Genomic DNA, 17,658 nt, shown 5'->3' on the forward strand with positions numbered 1-17,658 from the left:
GGTCCCAGTGTGACCTGGGAACACAGGGTGTCTTGAAGGATTAGTGTTCTTTGGGAAGCATTAGAGTAGGGCCGGGGTCAGGAGACAACCAGCCAAATCCCATCTGCTGCCTCTTTCCGTAAAATAAAGATTTATTGGAAGACCGCCACATTCATTCATTTACAAATTGTCTATGGAGGCTTTCACAATGCAAGGGTAAAGTGGATAGCTGGGACAGAGACCATAGGCCTTGCAAAGCCTAAAGTATTTACACTCTGGCCCTTTACAGGAAAAAATTGCTGACCCTTGACCTAGTTAGTGCCTGGCACACAGTGGATGCTCACTGGACCTTTAGATGGGCGGAGGGACTAGTCCTAAGGGTACCGGGTGGGGCCCAGGAAACCTTTGTGAGGCTTTGTATTATTTGAGCTGGTGCTTGAAGGACAGATAGAATTTTGAAAGCTTGGGAGAACCCAGAAGGCCATTCCTGGCAGAGGGAACAGTGGGAGTGAATTCTGGAAAGGGGAGAAGTGCAGGGTGTGTTTGGAGACTGGTGGGGACTTCTGTGTGGCCTAAGAGGAGGATTTCTACAGTGATGGAAGAAATTGGAGCCTTAGCTCTGGACCCTCAGGCCAGCGTAGGTCCCTAATTTTGTCCCCTGATTGATAGTGTAAGAAACATTCAAACCTGTAAAGAATTTTTGTGAGTTTATTTGAGCCAGATTGTCAACAATTGCCAGGAAGCAGAATCTCAATCAGTATTGAGATAATGCTCCGGAGAATGACAGTTTTTTACCTATTTTTATAAATTACCGTCCAAGGAGGAGATATAAGTGGGTTACATGAAATCCATTGGTGATAGATTAGGGAGATGGGAGGAAGCAAAGTGGGGTGAGGGGGAACCTCTGGAATTGGGCAAAAAGTAAAATGATAGACACATGCTTCTTTTACATAGGTAGGTACAGGATAGTTAACAGTCAACAGTTAACACCATAACAATAATAATGAGGGAATTTGCGGTCCTTGCCCTGGTGCCCTGATGCCCTGATGCATTGGTTGTGCCCTGAGGAGTCTGGAAAAGGGGAAATTACAAGTTACCCTGACATTTCATAGATGAAAAAGACAATAGGCTCAGTTAAGATCAAAGTTGATCTTTGTCAGGGAGGATACCAGCCTAGGACATGACTACCCACTATAGACTGCTTTTTAATTTAAAAAGGTTTAGTTTCAGGCCATTCTTGTGGTTACTTTAGATCTCTGAGTTTGCAAGCCTTCCACGAAGGCCTTCGCTAAGTTAGGTTAGCATGTGGCCGCTTTTTGTCTACACATGTTTCTCTGTTTCTTCTTCCGGAAGATGAGACAGTGGGCCCGAGCTCTGTCTCTGAAGCTGAACAGATGTGGCTTAAGGTTCTGCCTCTGCCTTCCTGGGTATATGACTTCCCTAAGCCAGACTTTTCTCATCGTGAAATGGAATAGCAATTGCACTCACATCAGGAGTAAGCATGAAGGAAATGTCAACTGTCACTGTCCATGGTGTTCTCTTTATATCCTGGGTGGCAGACTCCCAGAGGAGGGCAGAACGAGGCTGCTTTACTCATCGCTATAACTCTAGTCCTTAGGACACTCAGCATGGAGTTAGCACCCTGTAACTACCTGCTGATGAATGCATGATGCAGAAGCCTCCATTTCTTCCCCAGAGGGTCCTGCTGGCGTTAGGGCCTCAGCTGTGGGTTGTGCTGGAGCTGGCCCATTATGGGTGAATTGGGGGCCGCACTCCTTTCCTCCCAGGGAAGTGAGCAGCACCCCAAAGGCAGAGGGATTCTGGAGGGGCGGGGAAGGCACATTTGTTTTGGTGATGGGCCTTTTTTTGTTTGTTTGTTGCTTTGGGAGACCAGAAAGGACAACCCAGCAAGGCTATTTATAGCCCAGCTCCTCAGTGCCAACTTTTGGGGCGGTCTCTGCGTCCCTGGCAGCACTTTCCTCTGTGGCAGGTTTAAGAAAGGTGATGTGTTTGCCGGCTCCGTGCAGGACATGAAGATGAGGCCTCCCCAGGCTGTGCTGGGAGCCGTTCCCACAGGGCCTCTCCCAGGCTCTCTGCGGTGGCCTTGGGAGGAGGGACTGCTCCATCTCTGCTTCCTCCAGTCAGACCACCCCTGGCTCTGGAAGCTGGCGTGTATGGAAGGGAACTCCAGGTATGAGGCTGTCTCCTTCCCTCCACACTCAGCTTTTCTGTGTGGGGGAGAGACAGAGAGGGCAGTGAGGGTGATACCCAAGGAATAAGAGACATCTCAGGGGCCAGTTTCTGTGAGGCAGCTGGTGTGTGGGCCTCAGAAGAACCTGGGTTCAAGCCCCCATCTGGGCAAGTTGCTTCACCCACCTGGGCGTCAGTTTCCCCACCTGTAAAATGAGGACAGTCATGCTTTCACATTGAGAACTGAATGCTGCGCGAGGTGAGGGCTCTCAGTGGCACCTGCCACTGTCCCCTCCACTGCCAGCTCCTTGTTCCTTCCTCCGAGTGTCTCTTACTATGGACAGAGTTTGCTTTTAAACTCACCTCTTTGTTTCCCCAACTCTGTCCCTACAGTTTCTGTAGAAATAGCATCTTCACCTGTGGAATATTTCCCTGCCTCCTCTCTGGGACTTTTACCCCCTTTTCTCCTCTTTTATCCCCAACTCCCTCCTGTAATTAAAACTTTTCCCTCCCTCTTGGCTCTCTCCCATTAACTATTTCAGTCTCACCAACCTGAAAACAAAACAGGTGTAAGTAAGACAGCTCTTGTACCCTGTGGCCCCTTTAGGACCATCATCTCTGCCTGTCAGAACCTAACTTCTCAAAAGAGCCACCTCACCAGGCTCTCACCTCCCATCTCCTCCTTATCCTGCCATCTGAGGTCCATCCCACCAGGTGAGCAGCTCTCCTTGCCTCACCCACCTGGCCTGGTCCCACTCTCCCTCTCACCAGGCTGCTCTGCAGCACTTGGCGAATGGGCCGCTTCCCCTGCTGGAATGTCCTCCCCCGCCCCCTTGTTAGGGTGTCTCACCTTTTCTGGTTGCTCCCTGCCACTCTCCGCTCTCTAGATGTCAGGGTTCCAGGGCTCTGCTATAGACCCTTTTCCTCCCCTCCCCTTCTCAGCACTCCCCAGGCAGCCTCAGACTCTCCCGGGACACCCTGATCTCCCCCTGCATCTCTTTTCTGAGCTTTGCATTCAGAGACCCAGCTGCCTTGGGGCATTTTAGCTCTCTGGGTGTCCAACAAGCATCTCAAAATCCTCTTGTCTAAAAGATGGATGCTTTATCTCCTCTACCTCACTGGACAGTTCACTCCTGCTCAACTAATGAGCTGCCATCCACCCAGGGACAAACCTGGGTGTCAGCCTAGACCTCCCCCTTCCCTGCTACCTGCCCCCTGTACCTCTGCTGCTCAAACCCACCAGTTCCCCTACCTTAGTCCAGACCCTCCCTATTTATTGTCCAAATTCAGGCAAAGTTCTCTGCACTAGACACCCTGTTCCGTTTCACCCTTACCATTCATTCTTCCCACTGCAGCCAAAGAGTTTTCAGAAACATGAATCTGATGGGGTCTCACCCCCGTTTAAGATTCTTCCATGCTTCCATCCCCCTCAGGAAGGCTCGTAGTCCAACCCTTGCTCGCCATTCCAGCCGTGTCCTCACCCCCATTATTCACCCTGGCTTCTGCTGCACTGACCCTACATGCCGTGTCCTGCCCTGGCCTCACCGAGCCTTTTGCTCTAGGTGGCCTTTCTGCCCCCAGATGTCCGCTTTCTTCTTTGCTAACTCTCCATTGCAAACCAAACTAACTACTCTGCAGGCAGGACCCAGCTCCACCTTTCCATCCTGATGTTGGCCAGGTCCCAGTGAGGGTCCCCAGCTTTTCTCTGTCATAACCCTCCACGCCCTGCTCTGTTTATTCATCTGCCTTCCTCATTAGACCACCCGTTCTTTAGGGACCCCTGGGCATAGCACAGTAGCTGGCACACGGAAGACACTTTAGTACGTATTACTTGTATAGATTAATAAATGGGTAAAGGACAGATACTGTATACTGCTATTACTGAACACACAAAGACACATTAGGTAGCCTTAGGGCATGCAATAGGTAGCTCTAATTTATAAAGAAGAGAGGAAAGCTGTGGTTTAACTCATAGGAGAATCTAGGCAGGTAACATTGTAGCTGAAAGTGTGGGCTCCGGAGTCGGGATCCCTGGGTTCAGTTTACAGCTCTTACACTTGCTTGTGGTATGACTTTGAGCAAGTTATTAATCTCTCTGTACCTCAGTTTTTCATCTTTGAAATGGTGAAAATAATTGTACCTACCTCAGGGATTGTTGAGAGGGTTAGAAGAGTTCATGCTTGAAAACCTGGAGAAGGGGGAGATAGCATCGCTCCCATTTTACAGATGAAGCTGAAACTCAGAGAGGGGATGTCCCCTACACACAGACACACCGCTGGGCAGGAGCAGAGCTGGACTTGGAGCCCATCTCTGTACGTGCCAATGGCTGGAGAAGCATGGGCATTGTACTGAGATGTCAGTCTCTGGGTGGAAATCTCCAGAAACATTTTACTCTTATGGCCTGAAAAAGGTGCTTCTTGAAGAATCTGTGTGCCTGGCTCATAGTAGGTACGCAATATTACTCGTTCGAGTAAATGAATCCCTCCGAAGGGCCCCATCTAGTCTTCAGCATTTCCCGCTCCCTGGCCAGTATTGGGAGGTCTGGTCCTGAGTCCTTTCTTTGCCAGGGTGTTGGCAGCAAACTCTTCCTTATTCAGACCTTTCTTCTGTCCCAGTGCTTCATGGGGCCAGGTCATTAAGAAAGCTCTTTCCCAGGAAGAGCTGTGCCTTCTCCAAGTCCCCAGAGCTGAGTGCCCAGCCCCCATGCTCTCAAAGGCTGCCCTTGTGGGTTTCAAAACAACCCCACAGCCCTGCAGGCTGAGAACCTGGCCCCCGAGCCCGCTTTCTTTAGAAACCCAAGGTCCATGGCTAGTTAGAGTCAGCGCTGGTAACTCCTAAAGAAAATGGTTTGAGGATGTTTTCAAATAGTGTCTGGTGAAACAAAAGAGCAATTCATCCCGCATAGCTTTTAGTAATCTGCTTCCCATTCTGGGAATGAGATTGTTCAATTAAGCGAGAGGGCGCCAAAGCAGGCTGCATGACTCAAAAGTTCACAGCATCCAAAGTGTGGAAGAGAGGGGACCCGCGCCAGCCCACTCCTGGCTGGTCTGCTCCTTCTTGCTCCCTCAGTCTCTGTCATTTCCAGCTTTCAGTTCCCCGGTTCAGAAAACAACTACCTCAATAAGAAGGCATGTGTGTGCATGCATCTCTGCTAGCTGAGGACCTTGTGTAAGTGGGTTTTTGTGTGTTTTTTTTTTTTTATGAAAAATTCAGAGGCTGGAGTGGAGTGGGACGGAGCACACACAGGTCTTTCCATGGGCAGTGACGCAGTTTCTGTCCTGCTCTGGGTTGTCCCTTCTCATTCACCAGCTGATGGGTTATCAGGGCACTTTGGGGGTTAGTTTGCAAGATGGTGGGTATATGTTGTCTTCAAGGCTCTTAATCTGGAGACAAGGGGGTCAGTGAGCCCCCTGAAGTTCCTGAAGAATGTTGAGAGTGGGGCTACTTCAGGGCATTTCTGGGGAGAAAGAAGCTTCTCACAGGATCCCTGACTGCCTCCCCAAAGCCCCCCTTTCCAAAAATAAATGAATAAATAAATAAAAGGTTGAAAATTATTCAGGTGGAGTTGGTGGGTCTTCCTTCCTTGCCAGTACTCCTTGGGGAAACGTGGCAAAATGCAGCTTCCCAGGGACCATTCCACAAATATTCGGACCTAGTGGATCTGGGATGGAGTGAAGGGATGTTTGTCTTTTGGCAAGTACCCCACAAGGATTATGCTCTGGGGCCCACTGCTCTTTTAAAATAATAGATACTGTGTAGGGTTTCGTTTAATAAGGCTTGTAGTTTTCAAATGAATTAAAGCCAGAGGCTGCTAAGACATAAGATGCAAATAAAATAATGGTTGCTAAAACTATGTGGCCATCGCTGTTCTTTCTCAAATAACTTGGACTTCTTTTGTGTCTAATTTTTCATAGTCAAGGACAAGAACCATGCCATGTGTACCATTTTACCCTCAGTACCTTATCTATATTATGAAAGGCCTGTGGCCTTAACACTGTAATGACCAAAGACCAGCGCAGGTGGGCGGGGCTGTTCGCACAGGTGGACGGGGCTGCGTGATTTTGTGCGCTGGGCTTCTAGTTATTAATGTAATGCCTGGCTCAAGTAGTTGCTCAATAAATACATACTTATGTGATGTTCCCACTTCTGGCTATAGGTTGAGAGCTGGTTTCCTTTTGAGTTAAATCCATGACTGCACACAGCCTGATTTTATTTGGGGGACTGCCTGATTTCCCCTGTGGGGGTTGGGGCTGGAAGGAGCCTGCAGACCAGTGCTAATTGGTGTCATTGAGTAATTAATGCAGAATCAGGCCCGGAGCGGATTCCCAGGGAGACAGACACTGAGGGAGGCTTTCATGCTTGGTGGGATGGGAGCTGCTTTCTCAAAGGACATTCCCAGAGCACTGAGGCGACTGGCGTGGTCTGGTGGGGGTGGTTTGGCAGCCGGGATGGGGTTCGTGGAGCAAGTTTGGAGGGGGTTTGTGTTGGTGCCATGGTTCAGCACAATATGGAGCGTGGCAAGTTTGACTTTAAAGAAACACAAACCCCAGGCATGGTCTCTGGGAGCCAGTCCTGTGTCAACTCTGAACAATTGATGGGTTCTGAGGGACTGTGTAGCTGGAAGCATTGGCTCAGCGCACCCAGGGGTCCTTTCTCTCCTGTGGCCTGGGCCCTTCGGGACACCCCTACCCCTTGGCATGTTACTCAAGGCTCTCGATGATGCCTCTATTTACCTTTCCTGCTTTCCCCTCTGATCGCTGATCACTGTGCTCCAGCATTCCCCAAGTATCCCAGGTTCATTTTCTGGCCTTTGTGCATGCTATTCCCTCAACCTAAAACAATCTTTACCCTTAAATTCCATCATCTATCACAGTGGCCTCAAATATCACTTCTTCCAGGAAGTTTTCCTTGGCCCTGCTCTAACAGTCAGGATGGGTTGGTTTATGCCGCAGTAACAAACACCTCAATGATCTCAGTAGCTTAAAGCAACGGGGTTCATTTCTTGCTCACACAACACTTCTGAGACAGGATGGCAGGAGGGTTCATGATGTCACTCAGGAGCTCAGGCTTCTAGAGGCTCCATCTTGACACTTGCTTCTGTCATGATCAACAGCAGAGGAAAGGAGACATGGTGAACCATACCACCTGCCTCTGAAAGCTTCTATCTGAAGTGACACAGGTGCCATTGGCCAGGGTGTGTGATCTCCGCTGAGGTAGGGACCTGAGTGTTTATGGACATTCCTGTGGTCTCCCAGGACCCTGAGGTGTGCTAGGGGCGTCTTGGTCTAACCAAAGGCCTTGTACTTCTCCCATCATATCCTTACCATGTTGCACTGTGGACCGTCTGCTAACTGGGCCCTTTTTCCCCCCATGGAGTGACTCCATGAAGGCAGGGGACTGGGTCTTGATCCTCTCTGAGGTCCCCACCCCCAGCCCTGGGTTTGGCTCAGAGGATGCTGGGTGAATGGTGGATGGTGGGTGAAGGAAGGAGAGGCTGTCCCTGCCCCTTTGTGGCACTAGCTTTGCTCAAGGTTCGGTTGGGGCAGGCCCTCTCCAGCCCCCGTAACCCATGGCCCTTTCTTCTGCAGGCGCCGGGTCCTGGCCATCTCGGATGGGATTGAGCACATTGGGAATCTCCGCTGGGAGCTGGCCTTGTGTCTCCTGGCAGCCTGGACCATCTGCTACTTCTGTATCTGGAAGGGGACCAAGTCCACAGGAAAGGTAAGAGGCGCATCTTAAAGCAACTAGTGCAGACAGCTCACAGGTGGCCCAGAGAGTGCCAGCGAGTTCACATTGCAAAGACCAGCTCTTAAGTTGGGAGGTAGGAGGAGCACTGGACAGGGAGTCCACTCAGGAGCCCAGAGCTAGAATCCCAGTCCACCACTTATTTGTCTCACAGCTCAGGGCTACTCACTTCTACCTTCTGAACCTCATTTTACTCATCTGTGAAATAAAAAAGCCTTATCCTGTCTTCTTATGGAGTTGAGAGTCAGTAAAGGGGCACATGGGAAGGGGCATTAAAGTGCTTTGGAAACCAGGAAGTGCTAAACTACTACCAGGTTGTTTTTGTAATTTAGACATGTGCTGCAGATGTGTGCTAGTGCAGGTAATACTGGCTGCCTCCACTGACCCACCCGAGATCTCTCCTACCTGGGGTCTGTGGAGGGAAGGGCAGACACTTCCAACTCGTTACTTTGCTGTGCTATTTACACCATGTGGCTTCCAGGGTTGCAGCTCCTCAGTAAAGAGAAATGGGAGAAGACAGTGGCTCTTAACTGGCCAGGGTGTGGATCCTGCAGTCATGGCTGCTGGCCATAACCTGAGACACAGCCTCACCTAATTGCAGGGAGGCTGGGAAATGTAGGGGAACACAGGGACGTCTGGTGAGCATATCTTTCTGTGCCGCAAGGATCAATAGAGGTTGCAAACGTGTAGCTCATAGTAAAGTCCAGGGCACTGATGTTCTTTGCTTTTTGTTTTTTAAAGAGAAATAATTAATTTCTAACATTTAGAAATTGGGAAAATTCATGTGGGAAAAAGAAATAGGATTCTGGCATCCCATGGAATGTTGAAAGATTTGGCAATACTGAACTTGCATACCTACGTGGCAGAATGTGGCTGAGCTAGCAGCAGCCACCTCCGAAGGATACGTGGTTGGCTGTAGTCTCTACCATTCTCTATTGCCCCTGATCCCGTGACTGAGCATCAATGCCATTATTTTCCTCCTTTGTGCCACTCATTTTTCTTGTGGAAAAGAGGAAAATGGAATTTTTCTTATACCTGAGTCACCCTGACCAACCACATCACCCCTTGCCTGCCTGCTTCTGGGTAGGCAGTTGCTCATAAACTTGATTAGAAGCTACCCTCTGGTTCAGGAGCTGAAAACAAAACCTCTGAGAAGACAAGAACTTGTCAACTCTGTGCCCTTTTACAAAAGATGTTCCCCTCAGCTCCCCCAATGGTAGGTGGGATCAAGAGGAAAGTGCTGGAATGTTGGAGATGGGTGGACCTACAGGAGGGAAGTTAGGAGAGCACAGAAGCGATATCAACAAGCCCTGTGCTGTGAGCCAGGAAAATGCGGCCTGAGGAGAACAGGATTTTTCTGGTTTTTCAAATATAAAAAGCATTGCTTTCTTGATCTCTTCAGACTACATACTCATCTCTCCTGTCCCCCTCCTTGCTGCCTCTTCTGGCTAAAGAGGAAGAGAATGACTGGACGGGTTCAGAGCCAGGGTCTGGAATTAGGACTCACTTCTCAGGTCTGTTGCTCACTAGCTGTGACCTCGGGCACATCACTTAACTTCCTGATCCTCGGTATCCTCTTCTGCAAAACAGGGATGGATAACTGAGCTTGCTTGCCTTATGGGGTGGTTATCAGGAGGAAATGCAAGAATGCACGTCCAGCGCTTAGCAGGGTGTGTAACTAATAGTAAGGGCTGAATAATGGTGGTTTATAAAAAAAAATCTTGTAAAAATAAAATTTATTTATTCAAGAAATAGTTTCTGAATATCTACTCTGTACCTAGCATTATTCTGTGGGTATTTAAAGATGAATAAAACACAGCATCTGCCTACTTGGCTAACAGGGAAAGTGCTCTGTGAACCATGGGAGAAGGGAGGAGATGTAATGGCTGGTATTATTACTGCTTCTCCTATGATTACACATCCTTGGGAGTTGATGCTGAGGCCAGTGGGGCTTGGCTGGGGGGCATTGTGCCTGGTTGTGGGAAGGGTCGGATGAGGTTTTGTACATGCATGTGAGTGTGTTGTCCATGTGCATGTGTGGACTTGAACTTCCCAGGACATGGGCCGTGGCAAAATTTGGATCCACTTAGACCTTAGAAGAAAGCTCAGTCCCATAGTGGGGCCACATGCCATTGGCTGGGCCATTGAGCCTGTGTGTTAGAGAATTTTTTTTTTTTGGTCTGAGAATTCTGATACAGGAACAGTTTCAAGGAAGGACTGGCAGGCTACATTCTTGGGGATTTCAGAAGCGGCATATGGGAAGTGAGGGAACATTCCTTCATGGCCTTCTGCTCACTCCACACCCTGCCAGGGGCTTTTCATCTACATTAGCACATGAATCACATGAACTGGGGAGATATTGCCTCTACTTTATAGGCAGGTGGAGACCCTAAACCTGAGAGGTTGAGTAGCCTGGCCAGAGTTACATGGCAAGTTCGTATCTCAGCACTGACCCACCTTGCCTGTCCGTGGACTCAATTAAAATTTAGAACGTTGTGGTGTTTTGAGTGATGTCCTTTCACACACCCTCGCTGAGTCTATTTCTTCTCATCTCTAGTAGAAATGGTAATGATAGCAGCAGTAATAATATTTCTAAGTGGTAATAGGTCATGGTTATCGAGCACTTCACATGCCCATTGCATTCAAACCTGGAAACAAGCCCAGAAGACAGGGGATAGCATTATCTCCATTTTATAGGTGAGAAAACTAAAGCCTGGAGGGTGTAAGGACCCTTAGGAAGGAAGCGGAGTGCTAGGAGTAACCCCCTACCTTGGTGATCACATAGCCCATGCTGTGGATGAGTGTACCCTCAGGCCTGCCATCTGTGACATGGGGACAATGACAATTTTCTTATGGGCTGGTTCTGAGGAGACAATTAATGAAATAGCTTAGTACATAGTAGGTACTCCATGGTTGTTTGTTGCAGCTGGATCTAAATATGCCTTCAAGGGAAATGCTTAAGTCAGATGAGCTACGTAAGCATTTTCCTAAAGGCTGGGTTTTAAGGGCTCTTCCCCTGCTCCATGCCCAGGACCAGTGTTAGCACCCAGGATGAGCTGTGGCTTGCTGTGAGATTCCTCCGAGTCTATGTGTTCCATCCCTACTCTTATTTGATGAATGAGGAAACGGGCTTGGAGAGGGGAAGGGACTTGTCCGAGGCCACACAGAGAGTAAGTGTCAGGTGTTGGGTCAGAGAGGAGAGCCTGGTGGCCCAGCTCTCCAGCTCTTTATAAATGGCAAGGTTCTATGGGTCAAACCTGACAGTTTTGAGAGACTAGGGGTCCCTGGATTGGCACATTGGCTCTTCAAGAGAGGGTCTGATGCTTTCGTTACTGATTGTTTTCACCTCACCTTGGACATGAGCCCAGTGTCCAAAGGTTTTTTGGGGTTCTGTACAAAAACATCTAAAAATAAACATAGGGTCATCTGAGTCTTCCCGAGTGGGCAGAGGTCACCCTGCTTCTCGCCTGCTGGACTCTGGCCAGAGCCGCTTTCATGAAACTGTTCAAGGAAGGAGAATCCTATCTTCCCACTAAGTTCCAGCCCACTTTGCGTATTCAGACCTCGGCAAAAATTTCTGAAATTTTAAATTCAAGAAATAGTTTCAAGCTCCCGCTTTCTCCAAGGTAATAACTTCAATTCAATGAGCATGACCCTGGCTTCAGGAGGCATATGTTTCAGGCTCAGCCTTTGAGCAGGCGGTTGTCTAAGTGGGGATTTGGGTTCAGGTCACAAATACATAAGTAGATCACTGGTGAGGCTGTGACAAGGCCATAGGTCAGTGATGGAGAACCTATGACACGCGTGTCAAAGGTGACACGTGAACTCATTTTTTTGGTTGATTTTTCTTTGTTAAATGGCATTTAAATATATAAAATAAATATCAAAAATATAAGTTTGTTTTACTATGGTTGCAAATATCAAAAAATTTCTATATATGTGACACGGCACCAGAGTTAAGTTAGGGTTTTTCAAAATGCTGACACGCCGAGCTCAAAAGGTTCGCCATCACTGGCATAGGTGAAGGCCTGGCAGGCTCTCCAGGGCCCAGCAGGCAGTGCATTGGCCCAGAGGCCATACTGGCACTGGCATTAGCACTTCCTCCAGGGACACCCTCTGCAGGTGTCCTTTAGCTCCATCCTCTCCTGTGCTCTCCTCAAGTACTTACAATCTTCTGATGACACAGAGGCTGGCATTCAGGATCCTCCGAGTCAGAGCGAACAACTGCTACCCTCAGAAAAAGCTGCTCCGGGTTGGCAAGATGCTAACAAGCTCCAGCTTCAGTATGTAGTGAGGTGCCCCGTGGCTGCTGCTTAATAAACCTTTGTAGAATGAATTCCACCTGTGTCTGGGGTTCCCTGCAAGTGTTGGGATACACTGGAGAGGACAGTTGAGGGTTCTGAAATACTTGCTCCCTTTAGGAGGAAACTTTCAGGCGGTTTGTAACTTGTCATCTTCTGGGTGGCAAACTGTTTCATTCTTAATTGGAAAACAAATAATTGAAATCAAGTGACCAGAGAGAACGTGAAGACGTCTTTGTAATTTTCCTGTGTCCTTGGGTTGTTTGTTTTTAAAGACATGTTAGGGCATATTTAGGGTTACAACAAAACTGAACAGAAGGTACAGAGACTTTCCATAGGCCCCTGGCCCCACACATGCTTAGCCTCCCCTATTATCAACACCTCTCACCAGGGTGGTACATTCGTTAGAACTGATGGACCTGTACTGACACATCATAAGCACCCAGAGGCCATGGTTTACATTAGGATTCACTGTTAATGTGGTACATTCTGTGGGTCTGGACAAAGGTACAAGAATGTGTATCTATCATTATAGTCCCATACAGAATAGTTTCACTGCCCTAAAAGCCTGCTGTGTTCTGCCTGTTCTTCTCTCCCTTCCCCAACCCCTTGTAACTACTCATCTTTTTACTGTCCCTATAAGTTTTGCCTTTTCTTGAACATCATGTAGTTGGAATTATATGGTATGTAACCTTTGCAGATTAGTTTTCTTTACTTAGTAATATGCATTTAAAGTTCCTCCATGTGTTTTCATGGCTTGATAGCTTATTTCTTTTTATCACGGAATACTATTCCATTGTCTGGGCATACCACAGTTTATTTATCCACTAGAGGCCCGGTGCATGAAATTTGTGCACTCGGGGGCGTGGAGGTAGGGGCAGTTCCTCAGCCCAGCCTGTGCCCTTTCATACTCTGGGAGACCTCAGGGGATGTCTGACTGACGGCTTAGGCCCACTCCCCACAAAGGCAGGAGAGGCTCTCACCACAGCCACTACGCTCGCCAGCCATGAGCCCAGCTTCAGGCTGGGTGGCACTCCCCCTATGGGAGTGCACTGACCACCAGGGGGCAGCTCCTGCATTGAGCATCTAACCCCTGGTGGTCAGTGTGCATCGTAGCGACCTTTTGTTCCGCTGTTCGGTTGATTTGCATATTAGCCTTTTATTATATAGGATAGGATTTACCTTGATGGACATCTTGGGTAATTCCAAGTTTTGGCAATCATGAATAAAGATGTTTGTAAACATTTGTGTTTTTACATTTAAGTCTATGATCTATTTTGAGTTAATTTTATGAAGGATGTAAGGTCTGTGTTTAGATTAATTTTTTTTGTATGTGGATAACCATTTGTTGAAAAGACTATCTCTGTCCTTGTTTTTTTTTATTCATCACATTCATCTTGCCCATCTCTGCCCTCAGCTCCTCTCCCTGAGCTCATAAGCCTGAAACCAATTATTTCTTCCTTTATATCTCATCCAATTATTGACCAAGCAAGCCTACTTTAATCATCCTATTAAAAAAATGGATTGTCCTCGCAATTTCTGTTGTCCAACTATCCATTTCTGCAGCCACATGTTTAACAAATGCTGAGCCCAGTACCTCCGGAGTGAAAATTGCTCTTAGAATTCCCCATTTGTACAAATATATTCCTGACATGCAGAAAAATACAAATGAAATGCTTTGTATCCTAACAATAATTACAAGTAAATTTAAGGTGTCCTCCCTTTATTCTGTTTTAGCATATAACAGCATGTAAAGCAATGTTACGATTTTGTGAAATCCCTAGAATCTGCTATGCATATTTGTTGAAGACTGAAAAACTGGTCATTACTGTGTCCTTCTCTTATAACTTTGCTAGGCCTTTGTCTAATCCATGGATAAGCAAACTATGGCCCAGAGGGCCAAATCCAGCCTATGGTCTGGTTTTATAAATAAAGTTTTATTGAAACAGAGCCACATCCATTCCTTTATACGTTGTCTATGACTGCTTTTTTGCTACTACAGCAGCAGACTTGAGTAGTTGGAACAGAGAAATGTGACCCACAAAACCTAAAATATGCATTGTCTTATCCTTCATTAATCTATTACTAATTCCTGTAGACTATTTGCCATTTAACAAGAAATTAACATATAAACTGCTGTCTCCCCTTCCTCCCTCCCCACCCCACCCCAAAGCATGGACTGTTTCAAGCACTGAAAAGCTACAGTGGTGGTTTGCAATGGAGAGCTTTTCTGAAGGATCTTTGAAAGTTCACTCTAGCCTTTTCAGCCCCCAGTTTTTATACCCAAAAGCTCGTTTGCTATGGATGTTGCTTATTCACTCATTCGTTCATTCACTTATCCAGTAAGTGTTTATTGTGTGCCTACTATGTGCCAGGCACCAGGCCGGGGGTCTTTTCACTGATGAGTAAAGCAGACTATGGAGCTAGGGCCTGGTGGAGGAGATGGTGAACATACAAGTCACAGACATGCTGTGGACAGGAGCAGGGAGGCTGTGAGAGAGAAGGATGAGGACAGGGGAACTCTTTAGAGGGGTTAGAGAAGGCTGCCTTGAGGAGGAGTCTCCATCTGTGAAGGGAAGGGATTGGCCAGGTGAGTAGCACATATGAAGTTCTCAAGTGGGAAGGACTTGGTAAATTTGAGAGGTGAAATATGTTGGGGCCCAGGTGGACCTGATGGGGGCATGCAGTAAGCAGGAAAATCAGCAGGGGTCAGACCGCACGGGCCATGGATTTTATTCTAAGTGCAGTGGAGAACCACTGAAAGTTAAGCAGCGATAGCGTGATCTGATTTTCAGCCTTAAAAGCTGGCTCTGGTGGCTTGTTGTGAATGGATGGGTGAGGGATGGAAAGGCTGTGGGAGCCCTGTTAGTGGGTGATTGAGGAGGAGGTGGTAGTGGAATGGAGAGAAGTGGCCGGATCAGAGACACCTTTTGGTGTGGCATCATTGTTCTGCAGGACCTGCTGCTGTCCTTTGACTTTTGAAGGGGGATGGCTCATCCAGCCTCTGGCCTGGATGCTGTGCCCTCTGACGGCAGCCATCCTTGCCCACCAGATAGTCAAAGTGCTCCTTCAGGCTCCTCCCCCCCCCCGCCCCCTCAGCTGGCTCCTATGCTTTGCTCTCTCCCTGCCTGGTTTCTTCCTCTGTTCTCCTCTTGGTGGTTGATTTATGGATTTTTCCCCCCAGTTTCCTGGTCTCCAGGAGCAATGGTTGGGAGGGGAGGGTGCTGAAAAAACAATTCTGGTCCCTTCCCCGCCTCCTCCTATTGCCACTTTAAAGGAAGCTGCAGGATTAGCTAGGATTTTAAGAAGAATCCTGCCTTTTCACTGCTTTATGGCTCTGTTTTTATTCCTTTCAGAGCTCTAGGACACCAAGGCAGGAAAAAAGAAAACACACACGCACACACACACACCCATACAGAAACAGCTGCAAATTGCTTTGAATTGCTTTTTTTCATTCCCTTCCTTCAGTCACCAACAAGTAGAGGAATTGAAGGTGGACCAGGACTCTTAAATAGCCATGTTGTCTGCATGAGTGGCTCTTAGTTTGACCCAGGTCTTGTTCTAAAGTCCTTACTCCATTAATGCATCGAGTCTTCACAACAACCCTATGAGAAGAGTATGATTATTATTCCATTTCGCAGATGAGAAAACAAAGGTTTGCAGGGCTTCAGCTACTTGCCCTACGATGATGAAGCATCAGAGCCCATTGGGGTCAGGGAGGGTCAAGGTGGGGCCCCTTGGCAAGGGAGGCTGCCACCTCAGACTGCCTGCCCTACAGCTGCCACATGTAGATGAAGCCTTGGAGGGGCTATGGAGGCTCCTCCCTTCCGAATGTGCCTTTTCCTCCCTCCCTCAACTGCCACCAAGGCTGGTTGGAACTGCCAGCAGGAAAATTTATTCTTCAGGAGCACCCTATAAAGTGGCTAATGGATTCAATGAGGCATAAAGCAGGAGTGAAGGGGGCAGGGGAAATAAAAGGGAAAGATGTGTGAAAGGGAAGAGAACAGGCTCAGGAAAGGAACTGGGCAGTGCTGTCTCTCAGCCCTCAAGTGGTCTTTGTTGCAGCCTGAAGCAAGCAGGGAACGGCGTTGGTGGCGGGGCTCCCCCGGGCTGGCTAATGTCTGCATTCAGAGAGGAAACTAGAGCGTTCATGAGATGCATGCAGAGAGCCCAGGCGGCTGCGGAGAGGTCCCCAGAACCCGAGGACACCCAAAATCGCAGCCGCCCAGGGGCCTTTGTGCTGAGTTGGGCGCGCTTCTCACACTACTGTGGTTCGGGGAGAGCTGTAGATTGTCACATTAAGTCAAAAGAGTTTAGCATCTTGATTCAGCCCTTTCTTTGGCCTTGAATGACAGCGTTTCACCTTTAGCGGGAACCCTGGCAGCGAGGAAGGTTGGAAAGGAGGGAAGCTTTGTGACTCAGTAATACTGTCTTTATTAAAGCACAAAGGCCCCCCAAAGTCCGAGTGGTTGCTGGGTGGGAGGGGTTCTGTAGGGCTGGCTGCCTCCTGAGAAAGCCTGCGGGGCACTGAGAGGGGCCCTGGTGCAGGGAGGCAGTTAACTCTTAGGGAACACCTGGGCACCTGGCACTGTGCAGAGCCTGCCCGCATGCCCGGGTCTCCTGGGACATGGGACCCACCCTCCTGTGTGGCAGGCACAGAAGAGCCAAAGTGGCTGTGGGCTCAAGGCCAGACCTAGTGCAGTGCTGTTGGAAAACTAAGCCAGGAACGAGTGAGGTATTTATCTTGTGCCTACTGCATTAGCACTCTGCTGAGCACTAGCGGAGAGGGTTAGAAGACTTGTTAGCTGTGGATCTTGCCCTCAAGAATTGTGCCGAGAAGATAAAGACAGAGATAGCCATGGGGAAGAGTGGCAGGAGCCAACATTTGGCATTGAGTCCGGTCCCACCCCTTGCCGGCTGTGTGATTGAGTGCAGCCCGCCCTCACCTTCTCTGGCCCTTCACGTCACTTCATCTCTCTGGGCCTCAGTTTCCCCTTCTGTCAAGTTAGCGTGACAAGTTCAGTGATGGGGGTGGGAGGTATGTTGGCGTCACTAGTAAGAGAATGATTGAGCTGGGGGTGGAGCTGGCAGCCAGAGCCCACTGCAAAGGGAGGAGGGCATGGGGTCAGCATGTCCAGAATGCTCTGGGCAGGGGTTGATGTATATGTGAGCCAGCTCTGACAGATGTGTGGGAACAGTGAGGAGCAAAGGCCCAAAGAGGCATTTAGGGGAGTAGTGAGAGATGGATGACAGGGGCCTGGGCAGAATGTGGCCCAGATGGCCAAGCAGGGGGCTGACATGTTAGGGAGGCACCTGCTTGCTGTTGGCCTGGGGGCAAGTTGCCAGCTCACGCCAGTGCAGTAGGAATTGACAATGTCCGCTGTCTTCCTCCAGAGTGCCTGCTAGATCCCCATTTCCTCCCCACCCCTGTTGCCACCTGTGT

General features: G+C 48.7%; 1 protein-coding gene across 1 annotated transcript in view; it reads left to right on the forward strand.

The window, feature by feature from the left end:
• The window catches only part of SLC6A11 (solute carrier family 6 (neurotransmitter transporter), member 11), a 102,910-nt gene that overhangs the window by 18,599 nt on the left and 66,653 nt on the right, over positions 1–17,658 (forward strand). Inside the window, exon 5 of the mRNA XM_006758363.2 lies at positions 7,758–7,890. Coding sequence (XP_006758426.1) covers positions 7,758–7,890 — 133 coding nt within the window. The remainder of the gene's footprint in view (positions 1–7,757; positions 7,891–17,658) is intronic.

This window comes from Myotis davidii, unplaced genomic scaffold (genome assembly GCF_000327345.1).
Source record: "Myotis davidii unplaced genomic scaffold, ASM32734v1 scaffold73, whole genome shotgun sequence".
In the NCBI taxonomy this organism is placed as follows: Eukaryota; Metazoa; Chordata; class Mammalia; order Chiroptera; family Vespertilionidae; genus Myotis; species Myotis davidii.